Genomic DNA, 21,749 nt, shown 5'->3' with positions numbered 1-21,749 from the left:
AATACCACATCAGATTTTTTTTTTTATTTTAAATGTTTTTTGTTCCACATTCCGAATTGTTCTCCTAATTATTTTGGTCTGTCAATTTACAAACCAGACTTGAAACAAAGCAGAAAAACAATAAAGGCAGCAGCTGTGCGGTAATGAGCAGGGCTTTATTTCAGGAATGTGCTAAAGCATTAAGCTGCGATGAATCAGCAGCTGTGAGAGCCCACACTCACACAAATGAGCTTTCTTGCATAGCAACCATTCCACGTTACCTGGTTACAGCCTTGGCAACAGTGGTAGCCTTGGAAACAGAGCCTTCTTCTTCTGAAAATGGTGGTTCTGGAAGAGAATGACAAAAACGGCTGCATCAGTCACTGTAATAAGGATCAGTGCGAATTTTAAAGAGTATTTCAATTTATTTATAAATAAACAGGTTTAACACTAATTAATTACATAATTATTTATATATTATTATTTGTACAAAAAAGTGATAAGACAGCAGGGAAATAGGAGAGACACAGAGAGAGAGAGACAGAGAGACAGAGAGAGAGAGAGAGAGAGAGAGAGAGATGAAATGAGGTGGAGAGTGAGAGTAATGAGAGACTCCTTTTGAGAGATGAGAGATGAGAGATGTATGAGTGGGGGGTGATCTTACTCTGTAGGCTGAAGCGGTCAGACCCAGGGCTGCTATCCTCCACAGGGGTGATCACCTTCATCCTGAGACTCAGTTTCCCATCAGCCCCCTCAGCGGCCTGCTCCTCTCCCTCTCTGCTCTCCTCCACAGAGATCTCGCTGGCCGCCATCGGTGTCTCCCTAGTAATGTCGTGCTCAGACGGCTCACGGAACGAACTCATTTCTGCAAAAGGCAAAAAATGCCTTTAAAATCACAAGCAAGAAACACTACAGTACGGCCAGGCCAGTCACAGAGGGAGGGTGTGCATGTGTGCATGTGAGTTTTTGTATGCGTTCTCCTCTGAATCCCTCTCCAGCATTTAAAGCTATAAAGCAACAACCAGTATTCCCACCAATAGGAGTGCTGTGGAGCGGGGTGTTCTTCAGCTGTCTGATGTGCGGGGGCGTCGCGCTCACCGCAGCCCCGATCAGCTCCCCCTCTCTGGGCAGCGTGAAGTGGAATGGAATATCTGCAACAATAACAAAATATCATTTTTATAAATGATAGTGGAACACAAACCACTATTCCTCAGGGTGATTTAATACATCCCCATTATATAACAGATAAAGAGAATAGATCATTATTTCGGCTGCTAATCCTACCTCCAGAGCTGTCACTCAGGCTTTTGTTGGGCGCATTGTCCACATTCAGGCCCTGCGACCCTTTGCTGAGTCCAGCATGAGTGGCCTTAGTGTTCTGTGGGCCAGATATCGTGGGCTGGCGTGAACTGCCTGGCTGGGAGCTGCTGATCTTCCTGTCAGGCTCAAATTTCTCATTCGGGGAGCTGCTCTCTGGCTGCGAGGCACTTTTTAATGTCTGCAACCTCACTGCCTTCTCCTTAATCTCCTGCGATACTCGCTGGCTCTCCTCCAGCACCGTTATACTATAGCTGCCCTCACCTTTGCTAGAGACTGGCTGGGGGTCCGGCTGGGGGTCAACCTCTCCTTCCTCCTCCATAGGCTCTGGAGAGCAAGCCTGGCTTTGAGAAAGTTCCAGGCCAAACACAGAGGCAACTTCAGTCTTATTGGTGCTTTGAATCCCACCTTCATCCATTTTCTCCTCTTCTTCTTCTTCTTCATTCAAATCTTCAGCATCCTTGGTGCTGTCAAGCCTGTGGCTCTGAGAGACGGGCTGGCTTAGTCTCTGCTGGCTCAAGTGTCCTTGTCCTCCTTCATTTACATCCTTGTGAGAAGATATGACAGATTGGGACAGAGTCTGAGATGGGGCGCCAACAGCAGTGGAGGTAGCAGGTTCTCCAGCTGTTCCTGCACTCTGGGAACAGCCGCTGTTAGTCGGATCTTTACCCGACACACTTTTACCCATCTGCTGGGACATCTGCGGGGAGTTGGAAATGCACTGCACCTCCTGAGACTGCTGCGCTTCAGTCACGCTGTTGCTGGTGTTCATGTTCTGTCCATTTGCAGACTGAGAGAGCAGCTTTTCAGAGCTTTCTTCCTTCCTTCTGCATGAAGCCTGTGTGCTTTTCAGGTCAGACTCCTGGGAAATCTGTTGTGAATTAGAGCTTTTATTAAGGCTGAGGTCCACTCCATTTTTCTCTGCCTTCTCACTGCACTGTGAAGGGCCAGACTCTCCTTTCTGCAGTCCTGCAGATTCTTCAGGCTCCTCTATCTGTGTGGCCTGGCTGTCATCATCCCCCAAAAATGACTGAGTCTTCCTTTCAAAAACACTGTTTTCACTATCAATCCCCAACTGGAATGATGCCGCCACTTCAGAAGGATGGCTCTCGACAGGTTTTTTGAAGGTTTCTGCATCAGCTGATGTAGACGGGAGTTCTTTCTGTGGTTCTTTTCTTTTTGAAGAGTCCAGAGCTTCACTGCAGTCTGCAGATTCTAAGCACGGCGTAGGAACAAATACATCCTATTTTAAAAATAAAAAAAATAAAATAATAATCATTTTACTCCACTAAACCAAGACACATTCAAAATACAAGGATGTCCCGATTCGATTATCATTAATGCTAAACATCAGCTGAGACTGATCCAATTTAATTTCTGTGTTCGTTACAAATTATGCTCATACAAAGTTTAGATAAGATAGGAATGAAAATATGATTCATTTATTTAAAGACTATGGTGTTTAATATCTTATAATCCAGTTCCTTTAAAACAATGCAGTCGAGTCACTTTGTGTGTGTGTGTGTGTGTGTGTGTGTGTGTAAGTGTTGATATGACTGTAAAATCATTTTACAGTTAACGGATGTGCTATGAATAGTGTTTGTATAGCGTGTGTTAGTGCTGGGCGGTATACCGGTTTAACCAGTTAGCATAACAAGCTAACACACTGGAAGCTTAACTCTGTGGAGCCAAATGCTCATCTCGCTCTGTGCTGCCTGGAGAGAAATGAGAACAGGACTTTATCTGAGGATCTCCTGCTGCTGTTTCTTACTGTATGAGTGTTTTTATCAAAGGAAAAATAAAAAGTAATTATAGCCCTTTTAAATACATTAATACTGCACCTTAAAGGATATTATTAATGCACACTGAATTGAATGTATTTGTTTACTAAAGAAAGAAGGGAATTGTGACTGATTATAATACTGTATTTCCTCTAATAGATACAATAATAATAGACTGTAAATTGATATTAAACTTATCAGTCGTATGCAACAGATCGTTTGAGAAATATCTCTTGAATACTTAAACAGGAGTATTTTAGGTCCATTTAGTGTTTATGGAACTATTTAAAGTATTTAGTTTTGTAAAGGAAGCCGTGTTAAAGTTGCAAGCTTATCTCTTTTTAAGGTGTATTGTACTTCAGCTGTTTTTCTGCTAATTAGGTTTAACTTCATATATTGTGTAATTTTTGGGACAAAGTAAATTCCAAATGAATCAATAAAAGACTTTATTTAAACCCTTAGGTGTTATATACTTATTTTAATTTTTAATAATAATAAAAATGCTTTGATATACTGGAAACCGCCAGAATCTTGAAAAATACTGTGATATACATTTTTGGTCATACCACCCAGCACTAGCATGTGTGTATTAGCATTAGCATCCACTTTTTTTTAAACCAGCTTTAACAACACACTTATTAAAAAAATATTATATAGTTTCAGATATTATGAAATGTTTTCATGCTTGACTGTTTCACACTGCAGACTGCAGCATGTTGGACATCACGGTTAAAATAAGACTTTGAACTGGATAGGGATCCTAATGTAATGGATCAGATCGGGACATCCCTAATGAAAACATTGAAAAGTGAAATTCTCACATGTGAAAATTCAGGCTGTGTTGGCAGAGAGAGGCTCTTCTCCAGCGTAAACCCAGGGGAATTCTGGGATACTGGAGTTGATGCTACAGGCTTTGGCACAGGATCCATCTCCATAGGCTCCTCCTCCTTTCTCTCTGCCTGGTCCTCAGGGGGGCCTGAAGTGTCCATAGGTGATCCTGCAGCCTCATTACAATCTGAATATTAACATTAAGGGGAGTTATTAGAGAGAGAGAGGTTTCCAGCACAGACCTTATTTCCATATCTAAGAGCTGTACCTTGCTCATTGTCTGGTCCTGTAGGCGAGTTGGGAACAATTAAGGGAGTCTGGCTTAAGTTGTCCTGGGTGGCTGCCACAAAGTCAACAGACTGCCTTTTGTAACAGAAAAATGAGTTAAGTTTTCAGTGAATAGATGGGCTGGTTCAGCATTAGACAGACTAACACAAAGCTGAAAGCTAGTAATTCACATGTGTTAATATATATGTGGATGTTATGGTATCCCTTAGGTAGCTAACTGATTGCTACAGATTCTCAGGTGGCTGCAGTAAGACTTGCAACATTGACCAAAAAGTGACTGCCTTAACTCACAGTACTCTGTGGCTTTAGTAGTATAATTAAGGTACATACCATGGTGTCTCTCCCCAAAGTGGGGAAGACCATTTGATGTATTAAGTATTTAGCATATGAAAGTCAAAGCAGGAAGGGTCACAACAGGTCTCTCTGTGTAATGAAGCATATTTAACAATCACAGACAGAGGGAACTATAAAGGTGTCAGAACTCAATTAGAGGGAGTAATTTCATCTCATCTGCTATCCTCTTAACAGGAGGAGCTTAGATGGAAGGCAGCATGTATGTATGTATATATTGTGTGTTCTTCAGTTACTGAGTGTTCACTGAGTTACAGCCATGTATCTCAATACAGCTTCTAGTAATATAGATGACTATCAAAAAGATGTTCTCTTTAATTATAGTGGTGTGAAAAAGTGTTTTCCCCCTTCCTGATTTTTTTGTATGCTTGTCACACTTAAATGTTTCGAAACATCAAACCAATTTAGATATTAGTCAAAGACAACACAGGTAAACATAAAATGCTATTTTTAAATTTACATTTTTTATTATTAAGGGAGAAAAAAAATCCAAACCTACATGGCCCTGTGTGAAAAAGTGATTGGCCCCTTGTTAAAACATACCGTCACTGTGGTTTCTGACACCTGAGTACACTGTCTCTAGCCACACCCAGGCCTGATTATTACCACACCTGTTCTCAATCAAGACACCACTTAAATAGAACCTGCCTGACAAAGTGAAGTCCACCAAAAGATCCTTAAAAGCTGCACATCCTGCCGAGCAAAAGTCCTCCACAGCGCTGTAAAAGACTCATTGCAGGTTATCGTAAACGCTTGGATGCAGTTGTTGCTGCTAATGCGGCCCGACCTGCTATTAGGTTTAGGGGGCAATCACTTTTTCACACAGGGCCATGTAGGTTTGGATTTTTTTTTCTTTCTTAATAATAAACACCTTCATTTAAAAATAGCATTTTGTGTTTACCTGTGTTGTCTTTGACTAATATTTAAATTGATTTGATGTTCCAAAACATTTAAGTGTGACAAACATGCAAAAAAAAATGAGGAAATCAGGAAGGGGCAAACACTTTTTCACACGACTGTATACTGCTATGGTGTTCCTTAGTGGTGTGTTTAAAAAAATCGATCTTTAGATTGAAATTGATCCTCATTTGAGTGATCCAATATAGACTTATATAAAACCCAGATCGATCCTTAGAATTAGCCAATTTCCCCGTATATGAGTACAGTTTTAACATCTTGCGTTTTATCCAGTGATGGTATAGTTACTTTGAAAAAGTAATCCGATTACTGATTACTCCTTTAAAAAGTAACTTAGTTACTTTATGGATTACTTGATTTTAAAAGTAACTAAGTTACTTTACAATTACTTTATTAGTTACTTTAAGCAGCTGCAGACACCACCTCCCGCCGCCTTAACATAAACATTATAACCAGTTTTACCAATACTCCCTTTATTGGAAAATGCATTTTTAACAGCAACAATGTATCTCTATTAGGTTAAACTATTTCCTAAAAATATATATATTTTTAATAAAAATAAAATAATTAACTTAACATATTTAAAAAAAATAAAATAAAATATGGTCTTTCTTGATTTTACTAAACATAAATACTTGTTTTTATAAAAAAAATATATAAAATAAAGAAAGTCTTTCTTGACCTGACATATTTAACACTGTAAAACTGAACATTGAACTTGTTGTTCTCTGCAGGGCAGCAAGGAGTGGTTTTATAAAACAGAACCGTGTATATGGTCTAGACCAGGGATCACATATTTGCAGACTGCGGTCCGGGTCCGGACCCAGACGTTGTCCAATATGGACCCATACCGGACCCAACTACTGAGAAGGATGTAATTCTGACAGTGTTCATTTAAAGCACCGGAACTTTTCTTGTCTTTACGGTATGTGAGCTCTGCGCCACAGTGAACTTCCAATCACGTGTGGTGTAAAATCTTCAAACGCTCTCCTCTGCCAATCAAATTTGTGGCAGACCGCTGCCCTGGCTAGTGAATTGGGACGCGGCCGCAAAAAAAACGCCTTTATAAAGAGATAGGGAACCCGAGGACGGGCGAAAAACGAAAACGGGCGGAAACTAAAGACACGCGGAGCGCGCGAGAGAGAGAGACAGGGGAGAAAGCGAGACGCGTGTGATTGGGGAAGAGCGGAGGGGGAATGGGTAAGGGAGCGGTGTGTGTGTGTGTGTGTGTGTGTGTGTGTGTGTGGAGGAGATGAGGTGGAGAGAGAGAGAGAGAGAGAGAGTAACGCACAGTGACTTAAATAAGTAACTTTAATCTGATTACTGGATTGGAAATAGTAACGCGTTAGATTACTCGTTACTGAAAAAAAGGGTCAGATTAGAGTAACGCGTTACTAATTAACGCGTTACTGACATCACTGGTTTTATCTTGCGAGACCATCCTTTTTTGAGCACCGTCCTCTGGCTGGGGTGATCAGTTAAGCATGGCTGAAGCACGAGTGGCGGCGCCCAGGATTTGGCACTGCGGGGGAATTTCTATACACATGTAAGTAATTTTCTTCTGTATTTTCTTTTACTGCTGCCTGTGTTCACTAGTACATTTTACATTGTATGTACAAAATGTACAACTAGTACATTTTGCACTGTTTTAACTGTGTTTACACTGTGTTTTCACCTGTACTTAATTTAAAGAAAGACCTGACGGGCTGAAAATATCGGTAGCTTAGCGGGTTAGCGGCTGGTGCGCTAAGCTAACCCCCGCTGGTGCGCTAGCAGCTTCAGGCGGCCGTACAGTGTAAATAGTTTAACTGTTAGAAGGAAAATTGTAGATTAACCTGATTTTATATGTAAATAGTGGAATTATGATTGTGTTCTCTATGGAGCGCTGTTACTAATTCAGATTATTTTGTCCCCAGGGATGAACTCGATTACCAGGCCGGGGAAAAGGCTCGTATAACAGAGAAGAAGAGCTCCGCTCAGACCGGCTGGAGGCAGCGTTAGCTCCTTTTATGAGTTTAATAAATTTAAATGTAATAAGGTTTTCTCTCTTAACATTAGTCATTTTTCTTGTTGTCCTTTGATTGTCACTATGCTTTTTGTAATATCACATCAGAACCAGTAAGTAAATTTTACACTTTTATTTGCAAATAAATAAGAAATTTATGAAGCATGTTGATGCTTTTGTATATACTAAAATATCAATATATACGTCCTCACAGTGTTGTTGAAAAGGATGTCTTCTGAAGCCTCATTAATGTTCTGGAATCACATTATGTGAAATATAACATTTGAGTAAAGTGGCCATTCCAAACCTGTATAGAGATGAGAGCATGGTGTTGCAATTAACTAAGCTACATTAAATTATATTAAAAAGGATTGCAACTGTTGTGTAAAGTCTTCATAATATAAACACTAATATGTTAAACAAATATTTTTTAAATACTTTAAATAAATTTATTTTGAATGGAATCAGGACCTTGTGAACTGTTAATAATCAAAGCAAAGGAAATCAGTGGTGATACCCACCCCAAGTGTTCCTAAATGGCAGCTAGCTTGTTGCTATGGTGAGGGTATATGCAGCTATGGGATAACTAAATTCAAGACTTCTTAAGACTTTTTTATTACAATTAACCAAATATAACATATCGTGCAAAACTGGAGTCATCAAACTTTACATTTCTGCATCCCCATTCCTACAGTATCGTCTTAATACAGCCCGCAGTTAAACCAGTAGATCAGCTATTATAAAACAAAAATAATATTTGGAGACTATTTAAAGACTACTTTAAATTTAAAGACTACTTTAAGCCTTTTTTACCTAAACAAATTGAGGTTTTAAGGATCTGAAGAGACCATGCATAGTATCCCACTATCATCAAATAATTGCACCCTATTTATTCCTATGACACAGTATGACTCATAACTAGAATAACAAAATAACTATGTAATTTCCTCCTCACAATGCAAGCTTATCTTTAGGAAAAGTTCCTATAAAGGCATCTATCTTACTGTGAAAGGCTTTCCTGCACCAGTGTTCCAGACAGATGCAGCAGGCGGAGGCTGTGAGCAGGAGTGGACGTTGGCTTCTGCTGCTGATTCTCAGGCTCTTCCACTGTGCTGTCAACCTTATAGCCTAGCATAAACAAAGCTAATTAACAGTGTTACACATGCATCTACAGTTTCACTGAGTTACAGAGACAGTTTGGTAATGTAAGCTACAACTCAAGTCAACCCAAGTCTGGAACGTTTATAACGGCAGTTATATGTTAATAAAGGCAGTTCAGTGAATGTTCAATAGTTCAGTAAGCCGTACAGAACACCAGAGAAAAACTTCAATTAAATTAAATGAGAAAAGTCAGTTTCTGTTAAAACACATTGAGTTACATTTACACTATAAAAGTACATTACTATTAGTTTGTAATGCTTTAAGTTAACCACCAGTCTTAAAAAGGAAATCTTAAGTGTGACCTAGTTGCCTTCAGGTCGGAGGTACAGAAGTGTGAAATGCAAGAGCACCAGGCTAAAGAACGTCTTCTTCCCCACTGCTACCAGACTCTTGAATCTACCTCATAAATAACCCCATGATTTCAGTCTTCTTTTCATTAGGATTCAAAAAGTTTGCGGACAACCAGGTTTCAGACCATCATTCAGACAATCAAGTAGTGTAGATAAGGGATTTAGATTTCAAAGGCAGGTAGATCTGGACATCATCGGCATAACAGTGAAAAGAAAGATTGCGTTTCTTAAAAATTGACATATAGAGCAAGATAACATATAGAGCAAGAAGATAATTGGCCCAAGGATGGAGCTTTGGGAGATCCCAAAAGAGAGAGGGCCTGATGATGAGGAGCATTCCCATAGCTGCACAGAAAAACTCTGATCAGTCAAGTAAGACTGGAACCATGAGAGAGCAGAGCCTGTAATGCCCACCCACTGCTCTAGTTGTGCTAAAAGGATCCCATGATCCACAGTGTCAAAAGCATCTGTCATGTCAAGAAGCACTAACATAGCTGGGTTTCCTGAGTCAATGGTTACCATTAGGTCATTACAAACTCTCAGCAGTGCTGTTTCAGAGCTGTATGAAGGTTTGAAGCCAGAATGAAACTTCTCATAGATATCATTGGCCGCTAAGGATGATTTAACCTGATTAAAAAAAAAACCTTTCTCTAAAATTTTGGATAAAAATGGCAGTTTAAAAATAGGGCTGAAATTAGACAGTACAGAAGGATCAATAGTTTTCTTTTTGATAAGAGGCTGCACAAAAACATTTATTTGCAGAAAATGAGAAATGGCTGAAATAACAAACAAGATGAGCCTTCAGACTAGAGCTTAGGTTGTCTGCCCGAACCCGACCTGACCCGAGGCTCAACCCGAAATCGAGTCGGTTCGGGCCGAGATTTCCCACCTCATTCCTCGGGCGGGGTCAGGTCGGGCTCCAGAAAATAGTCTGAGATGTAGGCATCTGTTTTTTAATTATATTTTTATTTTGAAATAAAGCTCTGGTGTGATAATCACAATGTTGCTAAGTGACCAATTATTATTGTTAACGAAAACTAACCAAATAACGAAAACTGAAAAAAAGAATTTATTTATAAGCGCTGTTTTCACTCCCGCAGTTGTACAGCGGGGGGTGTTGTGCCGATTCTGTCCGCGAAGCGGGAGCCGGATTCAGCAGGGAGTTGGATTCGGCACAACAGCGGTAGCGCAGCGGCGCCTCGCGGTCCGCGGTGTTAGTTGTAAGAGCTCGCGCTAGCCGCAAAATACGACAGAAAACACTGAGGGAGCTGCAGAATTCTGTATGGGACTAGAATATGAGCACGAGGAGATAAAAGAGAACCTTTACCTGTGAATAGCTCACACCAGAACACGCAAATCTCTCTTTCTCTCCTCCGCATTTGACCTGCAGCACTGTGTTTAGCTGTTCTTAAAAATCATTTTAATTAAATAATAGTTCTATGCTTCTATGTTACGGTGTTAATTAACATAATTCTGATCATATTTCGCTCATTTAAACAGCCCAGAAAAAAAGAGGCGGATCGGGCCGGGGTCGGGCTCATAACGGCAGTTTATGGTTCGGGTTGGGTCGGGCTCGGGCAGAACGTGCACGGGCTCGGGCTGGGTGGGATTTTTTGGGCCCGATCTAACCTCTACTGACCTCAAATAATGCAAAGAAAACAAGTTCATATTCATAAAGTTTTAAGAGTTCAGAAATAATCAATATTTGGTGGAATAATCCTGTTTTTAATCACAGTTTCCATGCATCTTGACATGCTCCCCTCCACCAGTCTTTTTGATAACTTTACGCATCTCCTGGTGCAAAAGTTCAAGCAGTTCAGTTTGGTTTGATGGCTTGTGATCATCCGTCTTCTAGAGGTTAGATCGGGCCCAAAATTCCGACCCGACCCAGCCCGAGCCCGTGCACGTTCTGCCCGAGCCCGACCCGACCCATAAACCGTCATCATGAGCCCGACCCGATCCGCCCCGCCCCATAAACTGTCTGTTTTCGGGCTGTTTGAATGAGCGAAATATGATCAGAATTATGTTAATTAACACTGAAACATAGCATAAAACTATTATTTAATTAAAAAGATTTTTAAGAGCAGCTAAACACAGTGCTGCAAGTCAAACGCGGAGGAGTTCACGTGCGAGAGAGAGAGAGAGACAGAGAGAGACACAGAGACAGAAAGAGAGAGAGAGAGAGAGAGAGAGAAAGATTTGCGTGTTCTGGTGTGAGCTATTCACAGGTAAAGGTTCTCTTTTATCTCCTCGTGCTCATATTCTAGTCCCACACATAATTCTGCAGCTCCCTCAGTGTTTTCTGTCGTATTTTGCGGCTAGCGCGAGCGCTTACAACTAACACCGCGGACCGCGAGGTGCCGCCGCGCTTGTGCCAAATCTGCTGCTGAATCCGACTCCCGCTTCGCGGACAGAATCGGCACAACACCCCCCGCTGTACAACTGCGGGAGTGAAAACAGCGCTTATAAATAAATTAGTTTAGTTTCACTTTCAGTTTTCGTTATTTTATTTTAAAATAAACTATATAATTAAAAAACAGATGCCTACATCTCAGACTATTTTCTGGAGCCCGACCCGACTCGGCCCGAGGAATGTGGTGGGAAATCTCGGCCCGAACCGACACAATTTCGGGTCGGGCCTCGGGTCAGGTCGGGTTTGGGCAGAGAATCTAAGCTCTACCATCTTCCTATTGATTATATATTACAATTTGGTTAAATCAAAGAAACTCATAATTTTTAAACCTGTAAACAGTCCTACTTCCCAAGACACTCCTAGCACAGTGTACTTCCATAACATTTTGTAACAAGTACAAAGCAGGTTAACACAATGCTCACCATTCCTTTCTCCATCAAACAGATCATCCTGAGAGGATATGATCTCCTCATCATCTTCAGCCTCCTCAGACTCAAGGACCTGAGAGTGCAGAATGGCCTGAACACTCAGCTCCCTGCCCTCTTTCCTCAGAGGCTCAGACGCGCTGCTGGAGCTCACCTCTGCCCTGAAGGCAGAGAGGGGTTTTACAAGACTATACAGGAAGGCTGTGTAAGAACTGGGCATTATTTATCCTTCTTATGATTATTTTACCTTCTCGACATGCCTTCCTGACTGCCCGATTCTCTAAAAGAGCTCTTCAGTCCAGCTAAAATACAATATAAATCATACAATTAAAGTTTTACAAGGTTCTCTATTATAATGCCATTATCTGATCATTTATTTTAACCTAAAATCACACCAGTTGGTCAAGCCTTAACTCAAACTATAGATCTTTGTAATGCAATTTTCACATAGCATTTTTACAAGCTACATAAACAGGATGATTCCAATCACAGTGGCAGTGCCTCAGTCCACTGGACCACACGGCACCCCCACACAGTATAAACATGACTAACGTTACCTATAATTAAAATATTACTAGTAAAAGGTAAAAAGAAAATAGTTCCAGATACTTCCACTGTATATCTGACTAGTAAAAACCCTAGTTATAGATATTTGTATTATCATCATTACTACTCAAAACTTGTATATTGTAGATATCTGATAATGATGTAGAGATCTAAAACTGCACAAATGCATATTACTACTAGTAAATAAATAAAATAAAATTGGCAATTTTTTAAACTGGCTCTTCACAATTTATTATTTTTGGTCATTTTTAAATGTTTCAGATCATCAAACACATTTAAATATTAGTCAAAGACAACACAAAATGTAATTTTTAAATGAAGGTTTTATCAATAAGAAAAAAAAAAAAAAACCTACATGGCCCTGTCTCTTTCTTGTTGTGGGATCTTTTGTGACTTGGATGAGGCGTCGTTGAGCTCTTGGGGTAATTTTTGGCCGACCTCTCCTGGGAAGGTTCACCACTGTTCCACATTTTCACCATTTGTGTGATCATTACTGTGGTTCACTGTGGTTACTGTGGTTTAACTCAGGTGTGATACACAACAGTTATGTTTTAACTGGGGGGGGGGGCAAACACTTTTTCCACACAGGGCCATGTAGGCTTCTCCCTTTATAATAAAAACCTTCATTTAAAAACTGCATTTTGTGTTTACTTGGGCTGTTTTTGAATAATATTTCAATTTGATTGATGATCAGAAACATTTAATGACAAACCGGCAAAAAACAAGAAATCATGAAGGACTTTCTCACACCACTGTATGTAAATGTTTAACTGCTCAGAATTACACAAGAGATATTTGAAATTATCTAGAGTTTCAACAAGTAAACATGTAATTATAGATATTAGAGTGAAAAGTAATATCAATGAAAACACATAACTAGTAAAAGTATTTTGATATAATAATGTTGATACTGTCGATCTGATATGATTAATGATTTTAAGAACATATATCTAAAATAAGAGGTTTGTACAAGTATAAACTACATTACAGAGATTATGAATTTGGTAACAAAACTGCGTTAGGACTGGTTTCACTGGTGTAATTTTAGGATAAAATGATGTGCTGTAATAATTTTACTATCTAACATAATAGTTATAAACTGTTATAGTGGTTTGATTTACATTGGCTGGCTGTTTTCTGGCCCTCTGCAGGCAAAAGGTTGGCAGGTGTAACCTCCACATCCCCATCACAGCTCTCTCTGTTTCGCTCTTCATCAAACACACCCTGACTCTCCGACAGCTCCAGAAGGCCAAACTGAGACGTGCCCTCTGCAGAAACATGATCCACACACACACACAGACAGAAAGAGGGCTACGTTTAGTCTCAGTAACATCCTACAAGCTTTTTTTTTATTGTTTTCTTTTATTCTCACCTTCAGTCTGAGCACAGTGAGTGGTGGAATCAGCTCCCGTCTCCATGTCTTCTTGTTGACTTCTAAAGGAAGAGACAATAGAGGCCTGTTTACTCCTGGTAGTGCTGGGTGGTATGACCAAAAATGCATATCATGGTATTTTTCAGGATTCTAATGTTTTTTTGTATGAATGGGTTTTTATATATAGGTTTATGACTCTAATGTTAGGAGTGCATATAATATAAAACACTACGGCTTTAAATGAAGGCTTTGATTAGTATTAGGTTTACTTTGTCCTACAAAATTATACAATATAAATAGAAATCAGACTTTATTATCAGACACAGATTTTATGAATTTACAATGTATTATTGAAGCAATTAGAAGCATTATAGTATTGAAATCAGCCACAATTCTCTTTTTTCTTCAGTTAACAAATACATAAAATTTAATGTGCATTAAAATTATCCTTCATGCTACAGTATTAATATATATATAAACATAAGCTATAATTACTCATATTGCGAGAAACAGCAGCAGGAGCTCCTCTGATAAAGTGCTGATCTCATTTCTCTCCAGGCAGGACAGAGCGAGACGAGCGTTTGACTCCACAGAACTGAGCTTCCAGTGTATTGGCTTGTTATGCTAACTGGCTAGCATTAGCTAGCGAGCTCCGTTAGTGTGCTTCTTTGGTGGTTCTACACAGCGTAGCTTAAACCTACAGCATTATGCCAGTATGTGAAAATTTCAACCGGTTTTAATTTCCCCTTCGATATACCGGATAAACCGTTACACAGCCCAGCACTGACTCCTGGCATATATTTTATACTTTATTTTCTATGTTAAAGCACACCAACACAAATAATATCTAAAATACTTTTATTATGATCATCATCCCAATGTACACATCGCAGGAGGTCTAATCTCAACTGAGGCTAATTTAATATATGGCATAAACAACCTAAAACATAAATAGGAAAATCTGTTCCCATTTTACCATTACATTTTTAAGATTATATTGGCCCAGTGTCATTTGTTTTACTCCAATCTTTAACACACTGAGCACATTATCAGCATTCTATATTGGATCACTGACTTCTGTAGAAATCCGGTGAAAATGCAGCCCTACTCTGACCTGACAACTAGAACAGTTAGAACAATAGAGGCTCTATCACACAGTGGAACAATAAAGAGTTGTCACATTCCCTTAACATTCACAGGATTTCAGCACAGGATTAGAATTTAGTTTCAAATTACTGGAATAGATCTGATAACATACCTTTTGGAGTTGGGACCAGAGCACACTTCAAACACCTGACTATGCTTTGAAGCTGCTGAACTCAGATTAGGCTGGAAATTATCTACAAGACAACAGAAAATTTTATTTATTACAATATATAAAAAAATACATGAAAAAAATATATGAGCAAAGGTAATGAAACACCTTTCATTGCTTTTCAAAATCAGGGGACATCCCCAACAAAAGTATTGGATGGAGCTTCCTCATTTCAAAGAGCACAGTTCCACAGCTCCACAGCTCAATACTAGGGGACTTAGGGGATGTCAATACACTCATCTTTATGTGCTACAGACAGATCTACTCCATTGGCAGTATGCTGTGTGTGTGTGTTTGCAAATCTGTCTGAGAATTGGTACAACTTGTTTAATCTAGTGTGTATGCACATTAACTTGTGAAAGATAAAAATACAAACTATTAATTTTTGCATGTGTGTGTATACTCTGAGATGACAAGTTACTAATATACACTTTATTACACACTTATTTACATTAATGCATGATACTGAACATCAAATTCAACTGTGTCTGAAAATTTTCATACCAGCTTGTGATTCAACGTCAATCTTGTCAGCCTGGCTGTCACTTTGTGAGCATCTGCTTTTGGAAGGAGAAGAGATCAGCTCCTGGGGTAGAAGGAAAAAAAGAAGAAAAAGGTTAAAAGATCATCTCTTATCTGACCGTAGATCTGGGAAAAGAGACAACGGTCTACTATCAAAGCTACTGCAGTTAAAGCATTGGTGATTGCATGATTGCCTAAAAAACTGTTTACTGTTACATATGTGAAAAAATAAACACAATAAACATTATCATCAAATATTATTATATTATTATCATATAAAATTCAAAGACTATACAGCTGCTTTTTGACAACAGTCTGCATGACTAGATACTTGCTTTTATACACCTGTGGCCATTGAAGTGATTAGAACACCTGAATAGTGATTTGGATGAAGTACATACTGTAGACAATACAGTGTACTTCAGTACTGTGCAGCCCTGCCTCACTCTAAGCTCCTACAGCAGCAGGCTCACCAGAACAGGGCTGTGGGAGGTGGGCTGCAGGTTGGAGAGGCGGCGGGCGAGCAGGGCACGGTAGCTGCTATCCGGGTCGTCTTCCAGGGCCACGCTGTCTGGCTGGGAATCTTCAACGATGAGGCACGGGTTCTCAGCCTGAGGCAGACTCGACTCCAGATCACTCCCACCAGGATCCATAAGGCAGCATCAGGGTCAGCAGGCCAGAGCTGGAGCACAGAGGGGGAGTGGCACAGGCCTGGGTCACATGGCTGAGGAGGTGCAGTCCAAAAAAAAATACCTCTTTACACACAAATCAGGCTTTATTCAGTACACACACACACACATACATACACACACACACACACACACATACATACACACACACACACACACACATGGTGAAGGAAATGTAGATACAGGTAGATACAGGTAAACAGTATAAAGTGATGCAGAGTTTTAACCCTATCAAATCCAGAACTGCACACTGCGACTTAAACAACAGACACTGCATCTAACGATATAGTTCACGCAGCAGCCAGAACGGGCTCTTTATATCATTTTTGTTAAATAACCCTCTTTTAAATAACATATAACAAACAAAGCTCCCCCTATACCTCTCTCAGTACCCCCCACTGGCTGAAACGCGGCCGGGCTGCTAATGCTAGTAGCCGGTTAGCACAGTTGGCTAAGTGAGCACGCAGCGGTAATTCCGCAGACCCGGCCCCCGGCACTTCTCCACATGTTCCCCCAGCCCCGGTAACCCTCCGCTCCCGCCGTTCCCGCTGCCCCCAGCCGCTTTGTGCTTCTTTACCCGGGTCTCGCTCGCTCTCTTCGGCTGCAGCTCCCGCAGCGCCGTGCCGTCCTCGCCCTGCTCCCCGCGCACACTCACCAAGCGCCAAAACACCCGCACAGGCGCCCTCTGATTGGTCAGAGATCTACAAGGAAGACGCTCATTGGATAGAAACTGCATTGAATAGACATTGATTGGCTAGGAACTCATCTAGGCACCAAAAAGTGTTGAAACCCCTTTTTGTTAATCTGAACTGTAGTTTATTTTTATATTATATTATTTTATTTTATAATATTATTATAACTATTAAATAACCAGAAAATTAAAACAGCCAAGCAAACCAGAGAATTAAACTAGACAATTAAACCAGCTCACTTCGCCTGTGTAGTCCTTTAAAAAAAGTAATTCAAGTCTGTTTTAAAAAGTTATTTTTTAAATTGAATTTTTAAGACTCAAATACATTTCAAATGTAACCTTATCTGATGAAAAGTACACATTTCATACCTCATCATGTCATCATGTGACTTTTTTTCTATCCTGAGGTCATTTTCTCTTTTAAGGGGGTCCTCTGTGATTTTATTTCCATCCGGAACGACCATGTATGTGTTTTTAAACCCGTCCAGACGCACATCTCTGAGTTTCATCACCTCACGTTTAATAAAATAGCTATTTGTTTACTGCCATGCACCATAATTACACTTTAAGCACGTGTTTCCACAGAGATCCACGTAAACACAACGAGTGAGAGGAAATGGAGGAGCTACTGAACGTGATGTCATGTGACCGAAAAAGCCAAAAAACTCACTCCTCCTGTTTTTTCAATTTCAGTCTATAGCCTATGCATGAGTTTTATCACCAAGAAGTGTGAAATATTTTCACAAATGTCCCCCTAATAGACTAATCTTGTCCAGATAGAGCTTTTCACATGTGACGCCACCAACAAAGTTTTGTTACAGTTCTCGCCTTCTACCTCTACAACAGTCTAGACTTTTGAATGCAGCTACTGTGTGTGGGGATTCATGTAAGGCAATGCTTAGGGCTACAACTAATGCGTATTTGGAACTCGACTAATCTGATGATTAATCTTTCAATTAATCAATTAGTCTGTGATTATTTTGCCATGCCCTCCATGGGATGGGATGTCCTTTAAATGCCCATGAGATATTTAAATGTAAATATGTAATCTGTTGTTTTTGAGTACTTTTGGAGACACAGACTGAGTTAAGTGAGTCCATGACCTCTTTCCCCACTGCGTTTCTGTGTGTGTATTGCGGTGCTGTTATAAATTAACGATTAGTCAACACTGAAATTTAGATTTTTTTATTATCATCATTGTCCATTATATTAACTAATACACCACTAAAATCAAATTAACAAATATTGTCATTTAATGATCTGGATATGGATCAAAGCAGTTTAAGACTTTTGTTGTTTTGGAAACTTCAGCAGTTTTTACATACTGATATTTACAAATTGATTTTTTTACATATTAATACTGTCATATAATAAAACTCTGATATGTTCCATGGTATTGGCCCTTTATTGTAAAGTTCATGAAAAGGGAATGTGTTTGGTAAAATTTTAAAGCCTTATAACCAAGGTTACATCACCATTGATGGTGATGATGATTTTGATAATGGTGATGATGATGATTTTGATGATGATGGTGATGATGATGGAGGTGATGAGGCACTGCACCCACGTGTCATGGCATTTGACTGACAGTGATGACTGATAGCAGTCTGTGTAATTAGCAATATGCTGAACTGATGATCCGATGGAGCACATGATTAGACTTAGTGGAGCTTTTCTTTATTACTGATTTAAATTCAACGCATCTCAACCCATAGTTTCATCCACAAATTTTATTATTAAAGTACATTCAAGCTCATCATCAGCTCAGATACAGCCATTACGCAGCAGAGAATACATGTCCTCAGAGACAGACACAGACAGACAGACAGACAGACAGACGATGACGAAGAAACATCAGCTTAACGTTACCTGAGAAGCTGAGACCCTCAGGGCTGCTGATTTTCCTCTGTTAAATCTCTGCAGGGACCAGGAGCACCGCGCGCTCTGCCCTTTGCTGTGCCGGATGGTGATGAGGATGATGATGGTGGTGATGATGATGATGGTGATGATGGGGTGTGGGACAGGCTGCATGGGTGCCAGTTAAAGATGCATTGGCATTTTGAATTTATTTATTTATTTGTATGATGTGCTCGTGCGCGCGCGTGCGCACTATGCTGCACAACAAAGCATTTAACAAGTGCAAAATGCAAATGAAAAATCGCTCAAGGTTTATTATTGCATTATAACACATCAGTGAGAGCTCAGTGTGCCTCGCGCTTTATTCATTTATCACAACTAACACAGGATTGATAGACTGAAACTATGCTTACATATATTATATAGGTAATAAAGTCCAGCAGCAGCAGGGTTTAAACCACACCACCCATTCTTCCTACTGGAGAAACTGCTCATGTCTGAGCTTTGCTGAAAATAATATAAATCAGGGGAACTGCGCCCCCTGCTGCTGCTGCTGCTTTTGTGAAGAGGTGATTATGTGGATGAGGTGGAGAGAGATAAACAGTAATAAGTCTGGTTAATAAATCCAGCTAAAGACCAGTGAAGAATCAACAACAAATGGGGCACAATCGTGAAGAAATTTATTGGATATTTATTTATTTTTTTTAACTGAAAAGTGGGGCGTGCAATATTATTCGCCCCCCTTGCTTTAATACTTTGTAGCGCCACCTTTTGCTGCGATTACAGCTGCAAGTCTCTCAGTTTTGCACATTGAGAGACTGAAATTTTTGCCCATTCTTCCTGGCAAAACAGATGGAGCTTAGTGAGGTTGAATGGAGATGTTTGTGAACAGCAGTTTTCAGCTCTTTCCACAGATTCTCGATTGGATTCAGGTCTGGACTTTGACTTGGCCATTCGAACACCTAGTGCCCTGGTGCCTGTAAATTTAATGGTCCAATGAAGGTAATTTAAAAACCAGGACATTTCCTCACTTTTTGAAAAAAACCCAGGAGGCCCCGGACAGGACATGAAATACAGACATGTCCCGGGAAATACGGACGTTTGGTCACCCTAGATTATGGGCCTCTTGGCTGCATCTCTGATCAGTCTTCCCCTTGTTTGAGCTGAAGGTTTAGAGGGACGGCCGGGTCTTGGTAGAGTTACAGTGGTCTTACAGTGCTCCTTCCATTTCAATATGATCGCTTGCACAGTGCTCCTTGAGATGTTGAAAGCTTGAGAAATCTTTTTGTATCCAAATCCAGCTTTAAACTTCTCCACAACAGTATCTCTGACCTGCCTGGTGTGTTTCTTGGTCTTCATGATGCTCTCTGAGCTTTAAACAGAACTCTGAGACTCTGATCACAGAGCAGGTGCATTTATACGGAGACTTGATCACACACAGGTGGATTCTATTTATCACCATCAGTCATTTAGATCAACATTGGATCATTTAAAGATCTTCTGTGAAGTTCTAAAGTCAGTTTTCTGCACTGAAAGTAAAGAGGCCGAATAATATTGCACGCCCCACTTTTCAGTTTTTTATTTCTAACAAAAGTTAAAAATATCCAATAAATGTTGTTTCACTTCACAATTGTGTCCCGCTTGTTGTTGATTCTTCACAAAAATTACAATTTCATATCTTTAAGTTTGAAGCCTGAAATGTGGCAAAAGGTTAAAAAAAAAAGTTTTGCAAGGCACTGTAAATACATTTTATTTGATTTTGAGCCACAAAGTGTATGCTGTAGTTGATTTTGGTCATATTTGGTCCTGCTGTTACACCAGTTTCATTCTGCTGGTCTGGAGTTGAACAAAAACATGTGAAAGTGTCAAACTGTGTGAGTTTATTCTCCAACTTAAACTACAAGACAGCTAATTTTGTTTTTGGAATAAATTACTTGAGAGTTAATATCAACACATTTCAAGTGTATATGCGTGACTATTGAATACACTCTATGAGTTAAAGTAACTCTTTTTTGGGAGTCAGAATATTTTTAAACTCTGGAACATTTAGTATGTCAGAGTATTTTTCCATTGCATAGCAACTCCAGTCCTGTATTGCAGTTCTCAGTGCATTGCCAGCACTTTATCACACTTTACAGTGCAGAAGATGGTAACTTGCTCTTACAGGCAACAACAAATTGGCTAGGCAAACGACCATTATATAAAATATAATGAAACACCCCATGGAAGGAGCTCTTGTGTGCATGATTACACAATGATGGTAATCTGGGACTGGGGGGACACGATTATAGAGTTCAGTCATGCTCCTCAACACCTTGGAATACACTCTAAAACTTTTTTGTTTAACTCCAGATTTTCAAAGTATAGAAATTTGCTGTGTGTGTAGTCTTGCCCACCAGAGCAACCTTCCATGGGGTGTTTCGTTATATTTTATATAATGGTCGTTTGCCTAGCCAATGTGTTGTTGGCTGTAAGAGCAAGTTACCATCTTCTGCACTGTATAATGTGTTCTTAGTGCTGGCAACGTATTAAGAACTGCAATACAGGACTGATGTTGCTATGCAACGGAAAAATAATCTGACATACTAAATGTTCAAGGGTTTAAAATATTACAATGTTTTTTTTAAATAATATTAATAATGTTAGTAATAACACATTTTTGCTGTAAAAAAGTTTAGGTTAAAATTAACTCCAACTGAGAGCTGTATTTCACTCTAGATGGGATAAATGTTCAGATTTAACTCCTGAACAGAGTTAAAAGGCCGACTCTCAGAAAAGAGTTACTTTAACTCTGTCATAGAATGAATTCGATAGTCACTAGTGCTAGTGTTGGCTTCACATCAAGCTCCACATCACGTTTAATACCTAAAAATGTAAATTTTTAGCATCAACAAGATGTAAGCAGGAGAAGTTTGGAATA

The 21,749-nt window shown here is 39.7% G+C and overlaps 1 protein-coding gene across 8 annotated transcripts in view; it reads right to left on the bottom strand.

The window, feature by feature from the left end:
• Window positions 1–18,947, bottom strand: part of tp53bp1 (tumor protein p53 binding protein, 1) — a 45,372-nt gene extending 26,425 nt beyond the window's left edge. For 4 of the 8 annotated variants that reach the window (XM_049471388.1, XM_049471394.1, XM_049471392.1 and 1 more), the window contains exons 1-15: window positions 16,859–16,966; window positions 16,066–16,316; window positions 15,575–15,656; window positions 15,014–15,095; window positions 13,756–13,817; window positions 13,505–13,651; window positions 12,064–12,118; window positions 11,814–11,977; window positions 8,472–8,595; window positions 4,174–4,268; window positions 3,899–4,092; window positions 1,264–2,539; window positions 1,014–1,130; window positions 644–844; window positions 261–327 (exon numbers count right to left, since the gene is read on the bottom strand). In XM_049471388.1, the coding sequence (XP_049327345.1) occupies window positions 261–327; window positions 644–844; window positions 1,014–1,130; window positions 1,264–2,539; window positions 3,899–4,092; window positions 4,174–4,268; window positions 8,472–8,595; window positions 11,814–11,977; window positions 12,064–12,118; window positions 13,505–13,651; window positions 13,756–13,817; window positions 15,014–15,095; window positions 15,575–15,656; window positions 16,066–16,245 (2,846 nt within the window). In that variant the 5' untranslated portion in view covers window positions 16,246–16,316; window positions 16,859–16,966. Of the gene's footprint in view, window positions 1–260; window positions 328–643; window positions 845–1,013; window positions 1,131–1,263; window positions 2,540–3,898; window positions 4,093–4,173; window positions 4,269–8,471; window positions 8,596–11,813; window positions 11,978–12,063; window positions 12,119–13,504; window positions 13,652–13,755; window positions 13,818–15,013; window positions 15,096–15,574; window positions 15,657–16,065; window positions 16,340–16,858; window positions 16,967–18,841 lie in introns of those variants that run through there. The other 4 variants (XM_049471391.1, XM_022665132.2, XM_049471389.1 and 1 more) reach the window with 4 other exon arrangements.
• Between the last annotated feature and the right edge of the window lie 2,802 nt (window positions 18,948–21,749).

This window comes from Astyanax mexicanus, chromosome 23 (assembly GCF_023375975.1).
Source record: "Astyanax mexicanus isolate ESR-SI-001 chromosome 23, AstMex3_surface, whole genome shotgun sequence".
In the NCBI taxonomy this organism is placed as follows: domain Eukaryota; kingdom Metazoa; phylum Chordata; class Actinopteri; order Characiformes; family Acestrorhamphidae; genus Astyanax; species Astyanax mexicanus.
Note: the sequence above shows the minus strand (reverse complement) of the source record. Positions and strands in the feature narration are given on the sequence as shown.